The 21836-nt window shown below is 29.2% G+C and overlaps 2 protein-coding genes and 1 long non-coding RNA gene across 11 annotated transcripts in view; 2 read left to right on the top strand and 1 right to left on the bottom strand.

The window, feature by feature from the left end:
* LOC145973910 (uncharacterized) overlaps positions 1-10559 on the top strand; it is a 17094-nt gene extending 6535 nt beyond the window's left edge. For 2 of the 3 annotated variants that reach the window (XR_014439573.1, XR_014439574.1), the window contains exons 2-4: positions 8627-8891; positions 9018-9303; positions 9391-10559. This is a non-coding gene — a long non-coding RNA (uncharacterized LOC145973910). Of the gene's footprint in view, positions 1-5960; positions 8892-9017; positions 9304-9390 lie in introns of those variants that run through there. The other variant, XR_014439572.1, reaches the window with a different exon arrangement.
* Positions 1721-21836, bottom strand: LOC145973892 (phospholipid-transporting ATPase IF). Of its 5 annotated transcripts, XM_083103534.1 has the most exons (21): positions 21767-21836; positions 20927-20995; positions 20113-20693; positions 11338-11442; positions 10868-11122; positions 10297-10446; positions 9875-10170; positions 9473-9687; positions 9003-9289; positions 8702-8881; positions 8407-8554; positions 8017-8159; positions 7490-7729; positions 7084-7226; positions 6516-6675; positions 6134-6442; positions 4079-4265; positions 3707-3852; positions 3359-3462; positions 3026-3242; positions 1721-2740 (listed from the first exon to the last, which is right to left on the bottom strand). In XM_083103534.1, the coding sequence occupies exons 3-21, from the start codon at positions 20182-20184 to the stop codon at positions 2687-2689; spliced, it is 3411 nt and encodes a 1136-aa protein (XP_082959660.1). In that variant the 5' UTR covers positions 20185-20693; positions 20927-20995; positions 21767-21836; the 3' UTR covers positions 1721-2686. The 5 variants fall into 5 exon arrangements, with proteins under 5 accessions (XP_082959660.1, XP_082959663.1, XP_082959661.1 ...); XM_083103537.1 differs by lacking the exon at positions 20113-20693; XM_083103535.1 differs by lacking the exon at positions 21767-21836 and having other exon boundaries at positions 9875-10161; positions 20927-21195.
* LOC145973894 (2-oxoglutarate dehydrogenase complex component E1) lies at positions 10848-20077 on the top strand. 3 transcript variants are annotated; one of them, XM_083103542.1, is made up of 15 exons: positions 10848-12196; positions 12876-12973; positions 13066-13359; positions 14210-14420; positions 14514-14691; positions 14838-14953; positions 15028-15152; positions 15598-15743; positions 16329-16518; positions 16595-16816; positions 17033-17309; positions 17690-17775; positions 18162-18482; positions 19239-19523; positions 19646-20077. In XM_083103542.1, exons 1-15 carry the CDS (start codon positions 11803-11805, stop codon positions 19844-19846), a joined length of 3144 nt encoding a protein of 1047 aa, XP_082959668.1. In that variant the 5' UTR covers positions 10848-11802; the 3' UTR covers positions 19847-20077. The 3 variants fall into 3 exon arrangements, with proteins under 3 accessions (XP_082959668.1, XP_082959664.1, XP_082959667.1); XM_083103538.1 differs by having other exon boundaries at positions 15028-15167; XM_083103541.1 differs by having other exon boundaries at positions 10850-12196; positions 13066-13347; positions 15028-15167.

The following is a 21836-nucleotide window of genomic DNA, read 5'->3' as shown; positions in this document are numbered from 1 at the left end:
AGCTATAAGAATATGCAATAAAAAAGGGTAAAAAAATAGGTGGTTCCGTTTAAGAAATTAAAGGTGTCCTTGACCTCACCTTAACGATGCCATCCAAGGTCAAACCAATGACACCATCTTATGTTCCCCTCAAAACCATACAATTTTTGTCGAAAACGTTTTTCTCTAAAATGCTTAGTTTTTGAAAGAAAAGGGGTGTACGGGTGGTCTAGGACACCCTGTATATTGTACTCAATCGATCCGTCACGTTGAAAGTTCACAGATGTTATATCAGCGAAGTAAACAGTAAACAGAATCATTGATACAGCAGTTATAAGTTATTATAGCACTGTAAATCAATAATATTTCATTGAAAAAATTAATAATATTACTGATTAAAACAGTCAAATAATATTATTAATTCTTTCAGTGAAATATTATTGATTTACAGTGCTATAATAACTTATAACTGCTCTATCAGTGACTCTGTTTACTGTTTTCAGTGATAATATACTGTTTCATTTTTAGAGAGTGTGTATGAATGCATTGTTTTATTAATTCCATAAAAAAACAAACGTTTGACGAATAAAAGAAAAAACGTATTTTAAACATTTTTTAAACGTTTTTTTATCAGAAAAGAAACGTATCTCTTAACGTTCTTCAAGTGGATATTTTAACTAATTAAAAAACGTTTTCAAGAGTCGGTTATGAAACGTTTGAAAGAAACATTTGTGAAACGTTTTTAAAACGAATATGTATTACCTGGGTAACGTATTTTATTATATTAAATATAAGATACATTTACGTATTTTTATTATGGACAATCAATTACGTGCAATATTTATATTTTAATCACAAATGAATATTGTAAGCGAATTATACTATACATGATTTTAACTCTTTTGTTGGATTGGCACACGTACACGTCTTTATTTCGCGATATCTACCGGAAAAGATGAGAGTATATAAAACATAAGGAAGTACATAGGAAAAATAACAATTACGCTCATATCTTAGTTTACATAATTTTATATATTTTTCTAATGTGAACTTAACGTCACTGTAATAATCGCGTTATTATGCATTAGAGGCAAATAAATCAATGAATATTTACATATTTTTTTCAAGCAAAAAGTGATAATATATTGAATAATATATACAATATGTTATAATTATATAAATATTATATATTAATACATAAATAATTATATATTAATATATTTATGTAGCTAAAAGAGATATTATTCAGCTATAATTCAACCAGAAATAAGAATTGTAATATGTTCAATTATGTGCTTTATCAATTATGTTAATTAATATATTTAAATAATATATCTAATTATTTACATTATTAATATTTTCCAAATAAAGATAGACATTGAAAAAATAGAAGACTCTAGAATTTAACATATATAAAAAAACAATTATGCCTGGAACGAAATTACATAAAAGAGAAAATTAATTTTATTCGGTGAAATTGTTGAATCGCATTTCCTTGTATAATTATTGTTACAGATACCAATAAATCAAGCTTATTAATATATTTATTTAAGGAAAAGAATAATAACAAATATAATATATATTACTAATTAATTATTTAAGCAAAGAAAATTATTAAGGTTTATTGGAAGTAAAAACTGCAGTACATTTATTTAATGTATGTTTATTTACATCATTAATATCTTTTAAATAAAGCAGACATTGTAAGTAAAAAATTCGTACATTACTTTTTATGTGCATTAAATATTAAGTGCAGCTGCATACACATACATACACATATATATATATATATTTTGATCATAAAACATATTTCTTATAAATCTCGTATGAACAATATATATATTTATATTTGTGAAATTATTTAGAAATATTTATATCATACAACAAAACATTTAGAAACATTTATATCATACAACAAAACATGCAGTTTATCGAACTGCAAAGAAATTATAGATTTTTATACAGAGTTCGTCAAGAATTCGTTGATGTAATCGAATTATTATACATTTTATAGACTTGTGCAAATAACGTGTTTCGTAAAGTAACAAATATAATCGTAAATTTTCGTAGTTGTATATTTTCTGTAAATAATGATTATTTATCTATTTTCTAATGATCATATTTTTATTTATGCATTGTATTGTGGGCTTTTATATGTGTAGGTTTTTATAATGTGTACATATATGTTTATATATCTATCTTTATATACAAAACTTAATTGTAACGACTAGTATTTTACGATGAACTTTACATGAACATAGTAATTTGCAAAGATTATGTTTAATTTAATAATACTTAATTTAATAGTTGCATACAAAGGTATTTTTTTCCTGCTTTGTTATTAATATATTATGTGTATATATTAGTCGTGTCTCGCTTTCTATATTATTAATAAATATATAAAACGTCTATATATACATATATACATTTTCTAGGCTTATTTAAAAATTATTGAAATTAGAAAGGTGATTCTATTAATAGCGGTATAATTAATTTTATAACTTATGTTAGAATTTTTTAACTGATTTTGTCAGTTAAATCTAAGTTTTGTCTTGTAAGTTCATTTGACAATATAATATAATCAGTCGTATTAGCAACTTAAAATATCGCACTGATATGAATGGAAATTAAGATGCTTAAGTATCATTAAATCTTTTTGTTGTAAATAATACTGAAGTGATTGAAGCAACAGAGTCTTTTCAGCATATTATTCCGTTTCTTGAAACGAGAGACTACCTCTCCATGGAAATATGCGGCGTCCCTGGTAATAATTAATTTTCTTTAATGATATTGCAAACATTTTTTAATTTACTTAACTAATTAAGTAATTAAGTAAAATAAATGAAATAATGAATATACATATATACACAAGTAATCCATTTTACTCAATCTTTAAAAATAGCTGAAAAATATTGAATTTAAGAAATTGGATAAATACAGATCAAATAACAAAAAAAGGTATAACTTATGATCTTGATGTGTAAACAAAAATTTGAAAAAAGAAATGAGAATTTAATTTTATTAAATATTTTTTTATTTTTATTACCATTTGCGAAGAATGTTCACTGTCATCATCGCTGCAATTAAGAGGTTGTGGAGGTTCTTCATTTCTTCGTAGAACTTTAATTGGTCTGTAAGTGTCATATGTGAGTAATAAATAATCAGGTATTAAGCAAACAACGACTACGATTATGGTAATTAACCAGAATGAAGGTGACATTAATAATTTTTGAAAGACTCCAAACATTTCACCATCATATTTCCTGGAATGATACGATTATAAGTCCAATTTCTAGGTAGAAATTATTTTCCTTTATAAATATAAACTAATTATAAATCATATCATAACTTTTCCTCGATAATATGGATTTATACTTACACATTTATAACCGAATAGCAAAATGCGCTTACAAAGAATGCTAATTCGGAAAGTATTATGCTTAAAAGTAACGGAAAAGTCCGATACGAGCTACGCAACAAAATCTGAAATTAATAATCGTTACCAACGATACGTGATTATATTATTTAGTGACATTTATATTATTGATTACTTATTCGAAAAATAATTCAATATATATATTTATATTGTTAAAATAATGAAATTTTTCTTATGCGATGCTTGAAACATATAACATTCAATCGTTCGTTTTTAAATCTGAATTAAAATTAACACTTATTTAAATTAACATTTTTAATCTATATATACAATGTCACTTTTGATACAAACCTGTAGATTTGCTAATAAAGTAACTATATGAAAAATACATGTACTATAAGTCCAATGTTCAACTGGTGTATTATCGTACAAAAACGTTGGATTGACGTATGAGATAGAGTATACTGTAAAATATGTTACTCCTGTATGCCATAGTGCTAAAAAATAATGATAATAAGAAGTGAATAAGAAATTAATAAGAAATAAAAAAAATAATAATAATAAGAAATCAATCTATCGATGTCTTATAGCTTTCGTAGAAAAATAAGATGTCATAGCATAATAATTTTTATATGTTAAATTTTTATTATTTTTATTTATATTAGAAAATAACTTTAAATCAATTAAGAAAAAAGAATTATTAAACTCTCCATATATACGGACCTAAGAGCAACCATATCATAAACTGTTTTCTTGACATTAAGTAATTTCTTTTATTAAGTTTATATAAGTACGGATATAGCATAAGCTTTTCCGCATTATGATTCTGTTCCAATAATCCGTACAACAATATTGGTAGTGACGTGAATAGCAAGTTAAAACACATTAGAAATACACCGTCATAAAGTCCCTGTAAAAATATATAGGATAATATATATTGTTAACTGATATATATATATTTGTGCATATTATATGATGTATTAATTTTTAAATTATTAGATAATCAAAATTTATAAAAAAATTATAACAAGAATTAAATATGTAATAATTTTACTTCTTAATCTATCAATCGTAAAGAAAGTCGTCATGTTTTAGAAGGTTATTAAGTAAAAATTAAATAGAAATAAATATGAAGTTAAATAAAAATAAAATATTTTAAATAAATAAAATTTTTAAATAAATAAAAATAAAGGTTAAATAAAAATAAATATGAAGAAAGAAAATAATAGTATAATAATTATAACTAAAAATAAAAAATAATAATATAATAATAATAAACAAATTAAAAAATTAAAAAGAAAATGGCATAAGAACCAACGCGCGGTAGTTGGAGCGCAAAGAAGCAACAACACTTCTTTCTTTTTTCAATATTAGTTTATTAAAAAACACATATTATAATAACAAAAAACGAACGTTTCGGATCATCTTTTGATCCTTCTTCAGCGCGATGTTAACAATATATATTACAGATAATAACGCGTTACATTAAACGAATTTGTCCTCGACGCGTAGGTGACGCTAAATTGCACCCCGCGGAGGTCTAGTAAGCGCTCTGCTTCCCACAGTCAATTAAATATACTATAGTTATGCTATGCGACGTCACAGCAGATCTAACAAATCAAGTAAAAATAATAAAATAAATACCGAAAGATATTACACGTGAATGAGCTTTTTTTGCTTAAATTAATAGTTAGAAGCATGGCTCACCAGATTCCGCGCTTTTTACAATTAATAATTTAACTATGCCGCTGTGCGTCTCATGTCGATTCGAGATTCAATGACGAATTGTATAAATATGTCCTCGGTTGTCCGTACGTAAACATGGATTCAACCAAGGACATGCGCAGTTGACTCAACGATAACAAACATACTAACGCGTGAACGAACGCCTCATATTTTCGATTATCGTCGCATAGCATAACTATAGTATATTTAATTGACTGTGGGAAGCAGAGCGCTTACTAGACCTCCGCAGGGTGCAATTTAGCGTCACCTACGCGTCGAGAACAAATTTGTTTAATGTAACGCGTTACTATCTGTAATATACAGGGTGTATCTGAAATGATGCACTAAACTTTAGGAGCGTATTTTAGAGGTCAAAATAAGACTTTTTTTTCCTATGAACATGGGTCCGCAAATGAATCCCCCTCCGAGCTAGAGGCCCCTAAAGTTTTGGGAAAAAATTGAAAATTGGCTGTATTTCAGAAAAATTATTATTTAACCTTGGTTTTGACGTTGCCTATCACCCTCTCTTGAGAGATAAATAAATTTGCGTTGCGGGTGTTTGGTCAATTTCACACATTTTCGAATTTTAGTTCGGAGGAGGGTTCATTTGCGGACCCATGTTCATAAGAAAAAAAGTCTTATTTTGATCTCTAGAATACGCTCCTAAAGTTTAGTGCATTATTTCAAATACACCCTGTATATTGTTAACATCGCGCTGAGAAAGGATCAAAAGATGATCCGAAACGTTCGCTTTTTGTTATTATAATATATGTTTTTTAATAAACTAATATTGAAAAAAGAAAGAAGTATTGTTGCTTCTCTGCGCTCCAACTACCGCGCGTTGGCTCTTATGCCATTTTCTTTTTAACTTTTTGATTACTTGAGTCAAATCTCTAATTATTAAATATAATAATAATAATAGCTAATGAAAATAATAGTATATACAATTATATATAATTATGATAATTATGATAATTATGATAATGTATTCAACATAAGAATAAGACATTGAGAATTTTCTCGACAGAAAACAGACTATTATTATTCTCTTACCTGTGTGGAGAAACCATTGTGAATACCGAACAACACTTGTGGCGTTATAAATACTACGTTTTTATAGAAGAAATATTGTATCAGGATGCTGATGCGCAAATAATACCAATGACCGTGCACCAATAATGCTTTTTTCAGATACATGAATTTTGTAACGGCGAAATCGGCGGATATTGATGCCTGGCGACCTTCCTTTCCTAATATTCCGATTCCCACATGAGCTTCCTGTATCATCGAGACATCGTTACCGCCGTCACCGATGGCCGCGGTGTGCGGCCGACTCCGTGCGGTTTTAATCAGATGCACAATCTGTGTATCAGTTACATTTGATATTTTTAATATATTTATTAATGTATCGAATATTTATATCGAATAATCGTACTTCACTCTTTTGCAACGGCGTTAATCTGCAACAGATAACTGCTTCGCAAGCCATTCCGACGGATTTCAATAATCCAGGACAATTTCGTAGAATCGCCGCCATGCTTGTACCATCTATTATCAAACCATATTGCTTGTACGGTTCCAATTTTATTTTGCGGCTGTAAAATAAGAACAATTGTATGCAAAATTAATATATTTAAAAATCTTTTTTAAATGAAATATATCATTGATAAAAGTTATAAGGATGAACTGAAAATAATAATGTCCCACTAAGAATAAGAAGAATCAATAACTGATTTTTTAATAAAATTTTACTATTAAAATGTGAGTGAAATTTTGTCACTTTAATTAGTAACATTTTAACTAATTTCAATTTTATAAAAAATTATTTGTTTTATTATTTATTATGTATAAATTATTTATTATATATTAATTGAATAGATTTTTTAGTAAAATTTGCATAGTATACGAGCAATTACTGCGTAAAAATTAATATGAATAGTTAAGTAAGTAGCACAATTGATATAGAGGATACGAAATTTTGAACGTATAAGATACACACTCACTCGAAGGTAGTAAGAATCGGGAAACAGGATTGTCCTGAAGTCTTTTCCATCAGTCTTAAAACTTCGGTACCTTTTTTGAAATGGCCGCAGAGAAAAGCTATGTTCTCTGCAGTTTCTGCTTTATCTCCGGTGAGTACCCATATCTAAACAATAAAGAGTCGCAGACTTGAATATTACTCTTCTTGAAATTAAATATTTCAATCGTTTTATCTTTCGAAATAATCTTCTGAATTTTTTTAAGATTTAAGAAACACACACACATATTTGATACACTTTTTAAATAAAAATTATAAACAAGATAAATGAGATAGATATAAAATTATATTTTTGAGGAAAAGAAATTTGAAATTATACAACTTAGAAAGAAGAATAATTTATTTATAAAAACGGTATAATATAAACTAACTTTAATTCCAGCGATTCGTAAGCATTCCAAAGTTTCTTGCACATCTTCTTGTAGACGATCTTCCACTGCAGTTACTCCGAGTAAAATAAGTCCGCTTTCCATAAGATCGTACGCATGTGTCATATGCATTGCTCTCTCCGTGCCGATTATTTGTCTGGCCTGCTCGATGTTTTGCGATAGCCTATCATATTCAGATTGATTCATCTTTTTATATGCTATAACCAACGTTCGCAAACCTCTCTGAAAAAAATTAAGAGACTTTGATAAAGAGAAAGAGAGATGAGAATTCTATAATATACATAAAATTTAAAATTTGTTCAATCTGGGAAAATAAAAACATTATAAATATATGTATTATACTCTTTCCATAATATAATATTAAAACCAAAGAAAAATATTGAACATTTGTTTGCTAGATGAATTAATTTTTTTGTTTTCTAAATTTCTAAATTAGATTGACTTCATATTCATGTATCATTCACGTACCAATTAATGCAATTATCAATTTGCAATCACAGACAACATACCATGGAGAAATCGGCAACATGAAGGGAAGCTTCTTGAACCTTTCCTTCTACAATTAATGGAAAAACAGCCGAATCCGCACCTTTACAATACAGCCAGATATCATTTGCCGAATCTTTTACTATTATCGACATTCTCTTTCGTTCTGTCCAAGATATATAATGTTAACAATATTTATCTCTCTAGTCTTAAAATATAATAATACAAATTAATTCTGATTTATGATAAATGATTGCAATTAGTATAATTCATAAATTTAATCTCAGTGATAATTATTTGAGTGACACGATTATTTTAAAATGATTATTTTATTATATATGTGATATTTAATTGTTATGTAATTGTTATTAATTATTGTGTTCAATATTTATTTATTTTAATTTCGCACGTACCGGAAGTGAATTCTAGTATATCTAGTCTCTGGAAAACCATTACGTTTTTGTTGATCTGTAGATATATTTCCTCGTTAGTATCCTGCTGAAAAATCACACCGCATCTGGCACTTGCCTCCACTAACGCCTTCTCGTCTGCTGATGCTGCCTGCCATATGTTACATGTGTATATATCTTTATACGGAGATAATCATACACGCGTATTTACGTTTCATTATAGATAAACATTAGCACTGGATAAATAATAAAGTATGATATCGCAAATTTGATATTTGCGTACGCAAGCTATCTTTACCTGATACTGCGGTAAATCCGGATGCATCATCAATGAACTGTTGACCCTCGTGATTTTCTTTAATCTGAAGCTTTCGCGAAATGAAGTGCGCTTGGCTACGATTTCGGGGCGTTGGCTGGGCGGCGCGATTTGGACCATATGACACAGCGATATACTTACCATAAAGTGCCAGATATTCTCCTATAATCATGTATTATATCAAAATAATATTCTAATAATATTGAAATTATTATATTGTATATTTTCTTATAAATAACAATAACAAATGTTATTTCCCTTTTTTGTATTTACATGGATTTACCTTCCATGACGTTAGTTTGACAGCTTCTTCTTCATTTCCGCTCGGTGGCAATAGATAAAGATTCCCGTCGCAATCTTTTTCCACATAAATATTGCCATCGATCGAACAACGTTTGAATATCATCAGATTTTCAGTGAGCGTGCCGGTCTTGTCGGTAAACAAATATTCAACTTGACCGAGCTCTTCGTTCAAATCTGACGTATTAGCGAGTGCTGGCTGATCGCTGGCCGCATCGTACATGTCCAAGTCCCAGCCGAAAAAAAAGGAGCCGAGGAACTTTTGTAATTCTGAAGAAATATATGTAAATCTCTTTATATTATAATAATAATTGTCGTGGATTTTTAATTCCAATTTTGCATTTTATAAATATATGTTTTTGCATATTTAGAATATTTCAAAGAGAAAGCGATAAGGAAAAATTTAAATAATTTTATATTAAGAAAGAAAATAATTGTGCAAATGTGTCTCACCGACAGTGACGTATAATGATATCGGTACGATGTAATTGAATAAGATAAGAAAGCTCAGCATATCCGCAATCAGTGTGGAAAAATTGGTTTTAGGCGATGGACCCAGATAATTATCCCATTTCTCATAGGATTCAACGTATATCTTCAACATAGTAGATACTAATACTTCAATCAACAATATCACGACATATACAATAAGATATTTATTGACAGATCTGCGAATAATATTTAGATAAGTGTAAATCTAAATAATAATCTCTATTCCAAATAAAATTAATTTTTTAAATATATAATTTAAGTTTTTTTTTTAAATATGGCGATTGTGATAGCAAAAATGCATGCGAAAGCAAATAGTAATATCAATTATTTATGTTTATATAAAAATAAAGCTTAAATAATTACTTCTCGGCGGTTGAGAATTTATTACTAACTATCTTTGAATTTAGTGATAGTTTTGTGTCCTGTCCAGTATAAATTGCACAACCAACTACATATTCGGTGTCTTTTAGCCTTGATCCACGGAGCAAGAGATTATCTATCGTGAGATGTCCGCTCATCATCTCGCTCTCGTTATTAATCTCAAGCTTGCCGAAGAAAGTATAAAGATTTGCCAGAGGATGTTGACACGTAATTGTTGCTTCCATAGCCACTATGCGCGAAAGTGGCATCTTCGAGACTATTTTCGGAACCTGCAACGTCTAAAAAAAATTATAATCTTATAATAATCATAAATATGTTAATTGAAAGATTAAAAAGACTTTTGATTGTATCATAAGTTTTATCAGAGAAAAATACGTGCCATATCTACTCTTTAAATAGATTACCTTTAGATTTGTTTCCCCATCGAGATTAGATGTCGTGACATAACAACATCCTGGAGTCTCGCTATAAAGAAGAACGATATCACATGGCATGTCCTCGTCTCGAGAGACTTTTACAAGGTCACCTACCACTATTTGCTCGCAATATATATCCTGTAAGTATCATATATTATTTATAAGAGCAGACTTAATATTTTAGTTGCATTAGAAATATTTTCCATATTTTATAACTTTAATGCGCAAATCATAGATCTTAGGGAATAGCAATCTCTATTCTAAATAAAATTATATTTTAAAAAAATTTTATAGAATAATTATTCAATATTTTTATTATTATTTTTTTATTGTGTTAAAATTAATAAAGAGTTTAAATTACTATGTAAATTTTAAAGAATATTTTATAGAATAAATATTCAATATTTTACAAAATAAATATTCTATTTATAGAATAAATATTCAATATTTTAAAAAATTTTATAGAATAAATATTCAATATTTTTTTATTGTGTTAAAATTAATAAAGTGTTTAAATTACTATGTTATATTTAACATAAATAACGTGTGTGCAACAAACCTGTGTACATTTATTACGGATGACACTAATTAATCTCCGATTATCTCGTTGATCCGTCTTGTAGCGTAAGTAATCTTCGTATCCCTGTTTACAAGCAGTCACTAGAATGACGAATGCTAAAGGCAGAGCACTGGTTAAGGGCATAATAGGCGAGTCTATCGCAAGCGCAATTATTGTCGTTAGAAGGAAATAACAATTCGCTATTCGCCGGAACTGCTCGAAGAAATTCTTTGGAATGAAGTTCCATATTGTGTACTGTAAATTATGGAGATAATATGGTTAATACATTGCTATAATATTTTTAGATGTGTGCACAAGTTTTAGAAATAACGATAATCATTTTAAGAGACTAGCAAAACACGGAATTAATAATTAAAATATTATAATACTTTTTATATAGAATTTCAATATATTTTTAAATATTAAATGTATTAAAGTAAAATATAGAAAAGAAAACACGCGAAATATACCTTATGCGATTTGACGCGATTGCTGGTAAAATGTGTTTCTAATGGATCATTTGTAGGATTAATATTCACGATTCTGTGATCGCTAAACACTGAAGATGTAGCACCCTATATATGAACAAAAAAAAAGAAATATTATCTCAAATTAATAAATTTAAGAAATTTATATGCAAAATTGTGCTTTGATTGCAATTTCTAACGATTGCAAAACAGCAAGAGACGTGAATTTGATTTCAAGTTTAATTCTCATTTCTCGAAAAACAAAGATTAATCGCAAATTCTAATTATAACCGTAAATGCAGATCTCAGAAGTCGAAAATTAATCGCGATCAAAAGTCACAATGACGTAAAGTAATATTGTATATAAAAAAATTATCTTTTTATTTGACTTGTTCACGAAATCAAATTCCGAAATTGCTTCCTCACATCTCTGGCACTTGTTCGTGCTGCAGTGACAAATGGGGGGCAATGTACGGGAAACTACAACCTTATCAAAGTACACAATCTATTACGTATTTATACCGGCAAATCATACGTTATCTGCATTCAAATTGGAAAAATCTTAAATACAAGAATAAATTTCCTAAATTCATTACTAAGCAATTTCATAAGAACTTAGTATGCAAACGCGAAAATGGCGATAAGAAGGATAATGTGCTTAACATGAACAACAGCCAGTATTTGGATTACATGTACAAAGCATGGCTCAAGGATCAGAAATCTGTAAGCTCCTCATGGGATTTATATTTCAAATTGATCCACACCAAAAACTCGAAAGATTCTTCTGCTAAATCCAATTTGATTCGCGTCAATTCATCTCCTAAATTAATGACATCGAATTTGGAAAGAGGACAATCGAACAGTGAGTGTATTGCGATTCTATCTTTGAGATTTATATGATGTAAAATCGTTTTTGAGCAATTGTAATCAAAATGAGTAAATTAAAATTAACATATAAGTAATATTGATTTTGATTTCATCGTAATTTACATATAATGTAGAATAATAAATGCTGTGTATTACAGATTTCTTTTAATCTTTCTAAAAACTTAAAAAATGTTATTAATATTAAAATTGAATCTTATGTATTATTCAATTAACGTGTAATAACTTTCACATTTATTTGTATAGTAAAAAAATTAAAAATATAAAATAATATAACAATATTGACTTCTATTTATTAATTTGTTAATTATATATATACGTATATATATATCAATATCACACAGAAATAATTTAATATAAAATTATTAAAATATATTCAAATTTTTAAAATTATAATTTGTATATAGTACATTTATTAATTTATATTTATATTTTATTATTTTATACAAGTATATATATATATATATATATATATATATATATATATACGCATGCAACACATATGTAATATAACTAAATATATGTATTTTGTGGATTACTTAGATATACTAATTATCTAATAGATAATCTAATTAAATAATTTAATTAAATAATTAGATAATCTAATTAATTATACACATGTTTTTTCGCTTATATAATAGAACCATTATTTCCAGAAAAGCCCGTTCGAAGAAAATTAGATAGTCAGATGCAGGGAGATAATCAATATATAATTGATGCACTCGATATCAATGCCACGATTCGCGCTTATCAAGTATATCTTTCAAAATAAATTTCGCAAACATGCGCTATACAGTTGTAACTTTTTTTTTGTACATATATTGAGATTTATTTTATTCTCTGAAGGCACGTGGCCACCTTATAGCCGACACAGATCCATTGGGCATACAGAATCCGGAGTCGGCAAAGCTCCAGGGCACTGCGAATTTGCCACCGGCAATTGTGGTGCGACAGCATCTCAAGGGAATGACGGAAGCGGACATGAACAGGGAGTTCCCTCTCGCTTCCCTAACTGTTATTGGTGGCGACAAAAGAAGTTTACCATTGCGAGAGATACTGATAAGACTCAACAAAATCTACTGTGGTCATTTGGGCCTAGAATACACATACATTCACGATCTTAATGTGGTACGTCTGATTGTGAGTCAAATTGAAATTTCATTCTTGCGGGAGATATTCCTACGCAAAATGTGCATTTTGTATTTAAACGCGCGATATTTCGTGATAATATAGATACAGTGATAACAGATTAGATTGCAAACCCGTTTTATTATTTATAATATCTTGTATATTTTTGAATAAGATATAGTATCTCTCGACAAATCGAATTTTAGCCTGTAATTAATACAAAGATACAAATCAGAAATATACAGGGTGTATCTGAAATGATGCACTAAACTTTAGGAGCGTATTCTAGAGGTCAAACTAAGACTTTTTTTTCCTATGAACATGGGTCCGCAAATGAACCCCCCTCCGAGCTAGAGGCCCCTAAAGTTTGGGGAAAAAATAAAAAATTGGCTGTATTTCGGAAAAAAAAAAGATTTTGACGTTACCTATCACCCTCTCTTGAGAGATAAATAAATTTGCGTTGCGGGTGTTTGGTCAACTTCACACATTTTCGAATTTTAGCTCGGAGGAGGGTTCATTTGCGGACCCATGTTCATAAGAAAAAAAGTCTTATTTTGACCTTTAGAATACGCTCCTAAAGTTTAGTGCATTATTTCAGATACATCCTGTATATTGTGCAAAAATTGAGAAAAGGAAGAAAAACTTCAATTAAAAAAAAATTGTTTAGATTGCATTAGAGAGTGGGAAGTTATCATTTAATCGAGAAATTTCTCATTATATATATTTCTTATTTTATTATGTAATTAAATTCAAAAGAAATTTTATGATTAAAGATACACTCAATAGCTGATATTTGAATTCTTAGGTCGTAGGACGAATATTTTATAGAGCTATGAAATATATTGAATATGCATTTTATCAGTTAGATTGGTTGAGGGAAAAGTTTGAAATACCAGGCGCCTGGGAATTGCCCGCAGAGCACCGGAAATGGATCTGGATGAATATTATGAGAGCTGTGAATTTCGAGAATTTTCTAGCGAAAAAATACGGAACGGAGAAGAGATTCGGCTTAGAAGGTTGCGAATCGTTTATACCGGCTATGACAGAGTGTATAGAAACATCAGCGTTAAATGGTGATTGAAACAAATTGTTACATCTCAATCAAGGCAGATGAAATTGAAGCTTATTACTTATCCATGAGTTTTCATGGATGATGTGTTTGCTAGGAGTGGAAACTGTAGTCATTGGAATGGCACATCGCGGTCGTCTTAATACTTTGGTAAATGTATGCTCGAAACCGATGAGTCAGCTGTTCACTCAATTTAATCCGATTGCACTGGAGGGATTCGGTTCTGGTGACGTCAAATATCATCTTGGAACATATTCGGAAAAATTGTTAGAGAGGTGAAACATTACGTAAAATTGATTTACAGTATTAATATGGATATGTCAAGCATCAATTTTTAAATCTTTCTTTCATTTATTTTTTAAGTCTTCAAGTAAAGTTAGCGACATTTATTATATCATTATTTATTCGTGTCGATTTATAGAACTAAGAAAAAAGTGCTTCTTGCTATAATGGCAAATTCCTCGCATTTGGAAGCGATCGATCCGGTCATAGTTGGTCGTGTGCGCGCCGAGCAAGTCGAAAAAGATGACTTTAAAGGTATGTACCGACAGGGATATATGATCTTCTAACAGAGACGATAGCAATTTTCCTCAAATAAATTGGTTTTTTAGAGGGTAAAAGATCCTTGGCTATTCTGGTTCATGGTGACGCCGCTTTTGCTGGTCAAGGTGTCGTTTACGAAACAATGCACCTCACTAATTTGCCAGAATATACGACGGGTGGCGTCATGCATATCGTAATTAACAATCAAGTAGGAATTAATAATGACGGTTTTTGTGCAGATAAGTTCATAAATATTAATCAGAAAAAAATCTAATCTCATTTTAATTAATTATATAATTAAATTTTATTCAAATTTAATTATTGTTTTGTACAATTTCAATGAGGAAAATAAAATGCTAAGTTAAAATAAAAATTGATGTTGATAAAATTTTGATAAGATTTTTTAAATATATAATTGTAATAATATCGATATGTATTTCAATATTTATATTATCTCTATTTAATTTTGGATTAATGTTAAATGATTTAGATTGCGTTTAATTTTTAATTAAAGTTAAATTACAGTTAAATAATTATTAAATAATTGGCGAAATATTAAATTAATAACTTTTAAAGAATTTTGGACGAATTTTTAGATAATTTATTTTAAAATATTCAAGAATGTAATTTGATTTTAGATTGGTTTTACAACCGATCCAAGATATTCACGATCGAGTGTGCATTGTACGGATGTAGCTCACGTTGTTAATGCTCCTATTTTTCACATACATGCTGATGACCCCGATTTAGTAACTTATTGCAGCAAAATAGCCGGCGAATATCGGTAAATCGCGATATAGATAATATTATTTTATTTCTAATCTTTTTATCATATCTGTTAATGAAAGATTATACTTATTATATATACTTAGAATATTTTATCTTTTCTTAACATTAATGTTATCGGAAATAAATAATTTTATAATTAAAGATACATTCATAAATACAGATATTATAATACAAATATAATTTTATAATTAAAGATACACACATAAATACATATTTGGAAAAAATATTTTTAAAATTCGAAAAGTTTTGACAAATGGAGTTTTAAAAAGTGAAATCTTTATAGAATCAATTTCAAATATTTTTTATTTATATAAACTTATTATGATTAATTTATTACTATAGGTATTTATTTAAGATTCAAGTAATTGCATACACATTTTGTATTAAAAATTGAAATACTACAAAAGTAAATGACAAATTTCTTTGAACATATTGTCTGAGGGAAAATTACCTAAATTTGACAATAATCTATTGTTAAGAGTTGCTGCGGCAAAATTGTTTACAATGAAATATTTATTCTGAAGAAAAAAGGTTAACTAATATTCAAAAAATTGGTAAAAAAAATTTTATTTTGTATCAGGGCTACTTTTCATAATGATGTAGTATTGGATATCGTTGGTTATCGAAGACAAGGTCACAATGAGATGGATGAACCGATGATAACTCAACCACTCATGTATAAACGCATAAAGGCTCACCCCAGTATTCTTTCTATATACAGCAATAAGCTTCTTAAGGAAGGTGTGATAACGGAGGCTTTTGCAAAAGAAGTTCGGAAAAACCTCATAATAAATAGCTTATCTAATCTTCGTTTACGTTATACACATAATTTTCCTTCGTGGATAGGAAACGGAGAAATACATAAGTCATTGCGAGGAAGAGTTCAGAAAAGCGCAGACCATCAGCTCGATGCAGATGAGCGATTGGCACGATGTACCATGGACAGAATTCTTCTCGAATCAGAGTCCGAAACAAATGATACCGCCTACCGGTATCGATTTGACAACCATCAAGACGATATGCAATGCTATATCTACTCCACCAAAAGATATCGAGTCTCATGTTCAAGTTAGTTATAAAATGTCATAGACTTGAAGATCGAACTACGTCCTTATATTCATACTGATTTAAATTATCCTAGAAATCTTTCATTATTAATCTTTGGAAAGAAAAAAAAATATTTTTGGATTCATAGAATTTTGTAGAATTTCAATCTAGAATTTACTCTTTGATTAATATTCTATTTGACCTAAATAACGAATACGTAAAAGTTTACGCGCGCAGGTGCTGAGAGCGATGGACAGGCGAGCAAAATTCATGGCATCTCGGCAATTTGACTGGGCAATGGGGGAGTGTTTGGCTTTTCTCAGTTTATTGAAAGAAGGTCATCACGTTAGACTATCCGGGCAAGATGTCGAACGAGGCACCTTCACTCAACGTATACATATCATTCACGATCAGAGCAGAGATAAGGTTTACAAAAATATTCTGCACGATGTTTTTCCCAGGCAAGCTTTATACACCGTCACTAATTCGTCGTTATCGGAATACGGCGTGTGCGGTGAGTGAGATTCGAGGAAAAATTTATTAGCATTAATTATTACATCACATACGTGGCGATAACAATATCTATTTTTGCGATCCGTCTGTCTCTTATTCACGTGTTATCGATAATACATGTTTGTTTAACTTCCTGTACATTAGATCAGCGATCTTAAAATAAACTGCAACATGAAATTTTAAACTGTTAAATTTTACTATTCAGAAAAGTAACGATAAGCTCAAAACAAACGTAAAATATTACAGCTGCAATATTCATTAGTAAAATAAATATTGAAATATGGAGATATTAAAATTTAAGATTAGTTCATCTTTTGGAGTTTAATTATAACATATAATTTATAATATATTATGATTAATATTTTATGAATTAATGAAAAGGTTTCGAGTTGGGATATTCGGCATACAATCACAACACTCTTACACTCTGGGAAGCACAGTTCGGTGATTTTGTCAATACTTGTCAAGTAATGTTACTCTTAATTATTATTATCTCTTTTTCTTTTTAATGAAAATTTTAATTATTTTTTGTAATTAATCTGTAATCTCAAGTATATCATACATTAATCATATTTTATTATCATATATATTAATCGTATTTTTCTTGTTTTGCCAATACTTGTCATTACTCATTATTATTGTATGTACGTTTCTTTTTATTACAAATTTTATATAATTAATCTGTGATGTCAAGTATATTTTAGTTAGCTTTAAATTATATTTAAAATTCAAATTCTTTGCATAATTGAAAATTCATTTTCGATCGCGTCTAATTATTGAAAATTTCCAAAATCGCGATATATTTTACTCAGAATATCATCAATCTCAGCCATTCGATTAAATTGATCTTTAGGTCATACTAGATTGCCTGTTATGTTCTGGACAAGCCAAATGGGGCAGACAGGTAGGATTAGTATTGTTGTTACCGCATGGCATGGAGGCCCAAGGGCCGGAACATTCGTCTGCCAGATTGGAGAGATTCCTTCAGCTGTGCGACGACGAATGTACTCATGTGCCCGGAACAGAACCCAGTGTCTCCGCCGGTGAAACTGTCGAGCAGATCATGACTAGACAGCTTTTTGAGATAAATTGGATCGTCTGCAATCCCTCGACACCCGCCAATCTCTTTCACCTTCTGCGTCGGCAGATACTGATGCCGTTTCGAAAACCGTTGGTTTGTTAACTCTTCGTTTGTATAATATACTGAGCGTTTTTGTCATAAGAATATTTCATACGACAATATATTATAACTGTCGCTATTTTTTAGAAAAAATATGCTTAAGCGAGAGTTGCACAATTTTGAAAAATATTCATTAAACATTTAATTAAATTTTGTATTAATATAATTTTCAATACAATTTCAAGTCGTCTTTTTATTTTTTATAATGCTTGATCTGAAAAATTTGTTTTGTAAATGCAATCGAATAAATCAATCGATTTTTATAAATTCTTAAGGGAAGAATAAAAGTCGCAATAATAGTTGTTAAATATATTTTCTTCGACTTTAATTTCTGCTTGAAAGATTTTTTGTTCCCAATACTTTCGAAAAAATTGTAATATTGATGCTGAAACATTCTGTACATCCAGGAGCACATGTAATTATTCTGCGCGATTCGCGAGATGCATAGCAAAAAATCGTTTTAAACGCGATGTCATAGTTATATCATTTTTCATATAATGTTAGTCCTTTAATTCCTATCACATACAATTGTTGATAATTCGATTATTTTATATCAAATTTATTTCGTCGTGAAAAGACGCTAAATCAAAATTTAGTCTTCGGAATACTTTTCGGAATTTGCTTGTAAAATGATGCGTGTGAGAATTTTTGCATTTCCAATTTTTATGTTTATTTGTTATAATATTATGCATTTTGAACTTTAATTAAACTTAAAATTTTATACAAAATTATGTCTCCCGTGCTGTTTAGATTCTTATGACTCCTAAATCATTATTACGTCACCCAATGGCGATATCGAATTTCGAGGAGGTGGGCCCAGGTACAACTTTCAGGCATGTTCTACCGGATCCTTTCGTGAAATCCGGAAACGTAAAGAAAGTATTGCTCTGTACCGGGAAGGTATATTATGATTTGATCGTCGAACGACAAGAGAGGCAACTGGAGGATAAAATAGCGATTATTAGAATCGAACAGCTCTGTCCCTTTCCATATCACCTTCTCGCGACGGAAATAGCGAGATTTCCGCGAGCCAAAGTGAGAAACTTTAGATAACAACATGCAATTTTCGAAATGATTTAAATATCTATTTGTATCCCATGACAAGAAAAAGTCTAACTATTGTGCATTGAATTAAAAGTAATTATATGCATGCACAGATCATGTGGCTGCAAGAGGAGCACAGGAATCAAGGTGCTTATTATTACGTGAGAGATAGAATAGCCTTGATCTTGGGCATCCCATTGGAGGATGTAAAGTATGGAGGTCGTCTTGCTTCAGCCGCGCCGGCCACCGGCAGTAAGATCATTTATAAAAGCGAGTACGATAGTATGATGGCAATGGCAATGAGTCTCGATTAATTGCATAAAAACGTGATAAAAACGTGATTTTTTCATTTGAAAATATAAAAATATGTATCGTGGGATTATATAAGAATAGATAAGAAATATTTGTATTGAGTGTATTGTGTGTATCAAGTGTAAAATATTGAGAAATCAAAGGTGAAATGTACGAATGTAAATATCTATTTTTTTATTAATAATCTATTATAATCTATTTATTTAATAATAATGAAAATCATGTGAAATTAATTTTGATTATAGGATTTTTTATTTCATTGACTCACCAACAAACATAAATATTCGGCACTTTCTTGTGTTGCGCACGAAAGAATTCTTTTACTCAAACAATTCCACATCACATTCTACGTTCTGTCGCGAAAAATGCAAGCATGAGTTGTAAGAACGTTTGACACGAGACTAAACGATGAAGTTAAAAGGCGCTAATGTTACCGTCCATGATAGAAAAAAAATTTACACCTCGAACAAAGGCCACGATCATTAAACGCGGCTTCAATAGCTTCTTTTACAGTTAGATAATAACAATTTTATTGTTTTTGTTTTAAAACACTTCTTGCATCAAAAAATTAGATTCGACGGGAAATCTTTTCGTATTTTCTGCGAATCTTGAAAAGTCCGATTCGTAGACTGAAGGAGTGGTTGTGATAAATGTACTGATAATTCGTCTTTATCATTGGATGGCACAAACTTGCACGGTATCTCCAATCTTTGCGTTCTTATTCACTCGAAAAATAAATTTCGATCATCACCGGAATTATTATTGTTTGTTTATCATGTCTTAAATCGAAAATTCCTACACGTTACATAATGCCACGACATCATTGTCTAATAAATCTCATCTGCTTTCCTGTGGGTTTTATTAATTTATATAGTCAAATAAATTTTATTAATTTACATAGTCAAATAAAAGATAAGTTTTTCAAATAAAAAGGCTAGAGATATTACTTGAAATCTGACATTATTGAAAAGATATGATAACAGCTAAATGCTCCAAAGATAAGATAGTGCGAAATTAAATATCTGTCCAAAAAATTAAACGATTTTCTAAGCTGGAAATTTATATTTTATATAACGTCTTACCATATCGTTGTGTCCGTGATGTTCAAAGTGACGAGCGTGATTTCAGCAGCAAGGAAAGACTTCTTTCACCTATTTTAATTTTACACTTGTCTGATAAGAAATATGCACTTTATCGTACGCACTTAATCCTATATTATTTTCACTGTTGCTAAATATATTTTTAAATATCACACAATGCGTGTATGCGTCCATTAGGATACACTTCAGTTTAATTTTCTTGATCTTGTTGCTGCAATTGTCTTATAGCAATTGTCACTACCATCTAAGAAATTGTTCATGCAGCAAATGTTATAGCCAATTCGTGCACTCACTTATTTGAATATTCATGTATGAAAAAGATACATTTTTATTGCACGCATTTGCAAATAGATGATAGAGTTTCATAGAATGTATGTATATATGCAGTTTAAAAGAAGCAATTGATATTAATAATCATTGAAACTAAAAATCCTAATATTTTAATTAACAGCAATAAAATAATAATAATAAATAAATCGCAATATTATCTTTTAAATTTTTAAATTTTTATATTTTATAACTGGCATTATAATCTCAAAACGAAAAGGAACAAGTAATTTTAAAACATTAATTAATTAATCAACAATTTTATAACTAACATTGTAATCTCAAAACAAAAAGAAACTAGCAATTTTAAAACTAAATTCATTAATTAATTAATTAATATGTGTGCAACAAAACTTAAATATTAGGATAAGTATAGTCGTTGTTATCAATTAATATAATAATATCTTGCAATGTTTTATAATCGATTATGTGCGTGCGTGATTAAAATCGAGGAATTGCTTATCACTACTGATCATTAGCTTATCTTTCACTTACTTAAAAGTTTTTTATTTCTTTATAGAGCACACTGTTGTTGGTCGTATTTCCTCGAGAGCGGAAACCCGAT

The sequence above is a fragment of the Camponotus vicinus genome, unplaced genomic scaffold (assembly GCF_025532165.1).
Source record: "Camponotus vicinus isolate PSW18456_S1 unplaced genomic scaffold, iyCamVici1.0 SCAF_6, whole genome shotgun sequence".
Taxonomy (NCBI): Eukaryota; Metazoa; Arthropoda; class Insecta; order Hymenoptera; family Formicidae; genus Camponotus; species Camponotus vicinus.
The sequence above is the reverse complement of the archived record's forward strand: the minus strand, read 5'-3'. Positions and strand labels throughout refer to the sequence as shown.

What these genes read in the sequence shown, in the direction of transcription:
- LOC145973894 (XM_083103538.1), top strand. Translation starts at nt 11,803, where the DNA reads ATGTACGGGAAACTACAACCTTATCAAAGTACACAATCTATTACGTAT. An exon ending in TTAATGTGGTACGTCTGATT is followed by an intron (nt 13,360 to 14,209) that starts GTGAGTCAAATT and finishes GCATTTTATCAG; the next exon opens with TTAGATTGGTTGAGGGAAAA. An exon ending in CGAGATTTCCGCGAGCCAAA is followed by an intron (nt 19,524 to 19,645) that starts GTGAGAAACTTT and finishes ATGCATGCACAG; the next exon opens with ATCATGTGGCTGCAAGAGGA.
- LOC145973892 (XM_083103534.1), bottom strand. Translation starts at nt 20,184, where the DNA reads ATGTGGAATTGTTTGAGTAAAAGAATTCTTTCGTGCGCAACACAAGAA. An exon ending in TCCGTAATAAATGTACACAG is followed by an intron (nt 10,447 to 10,867) that starts GTTTGTTGCACA and finishes TGATACTTACAG; the next exon opens with GATATATATTGCGAGCAAAT. An exon ending in CGGATTTACCGCAGTATCAG is followed by an intron (nt 8,555 to 8,701) that starts GTAAAGATAGCT and finishes AACATATGGCAG; the next exon opens with GCAGCATCAGCAGACGAGAA.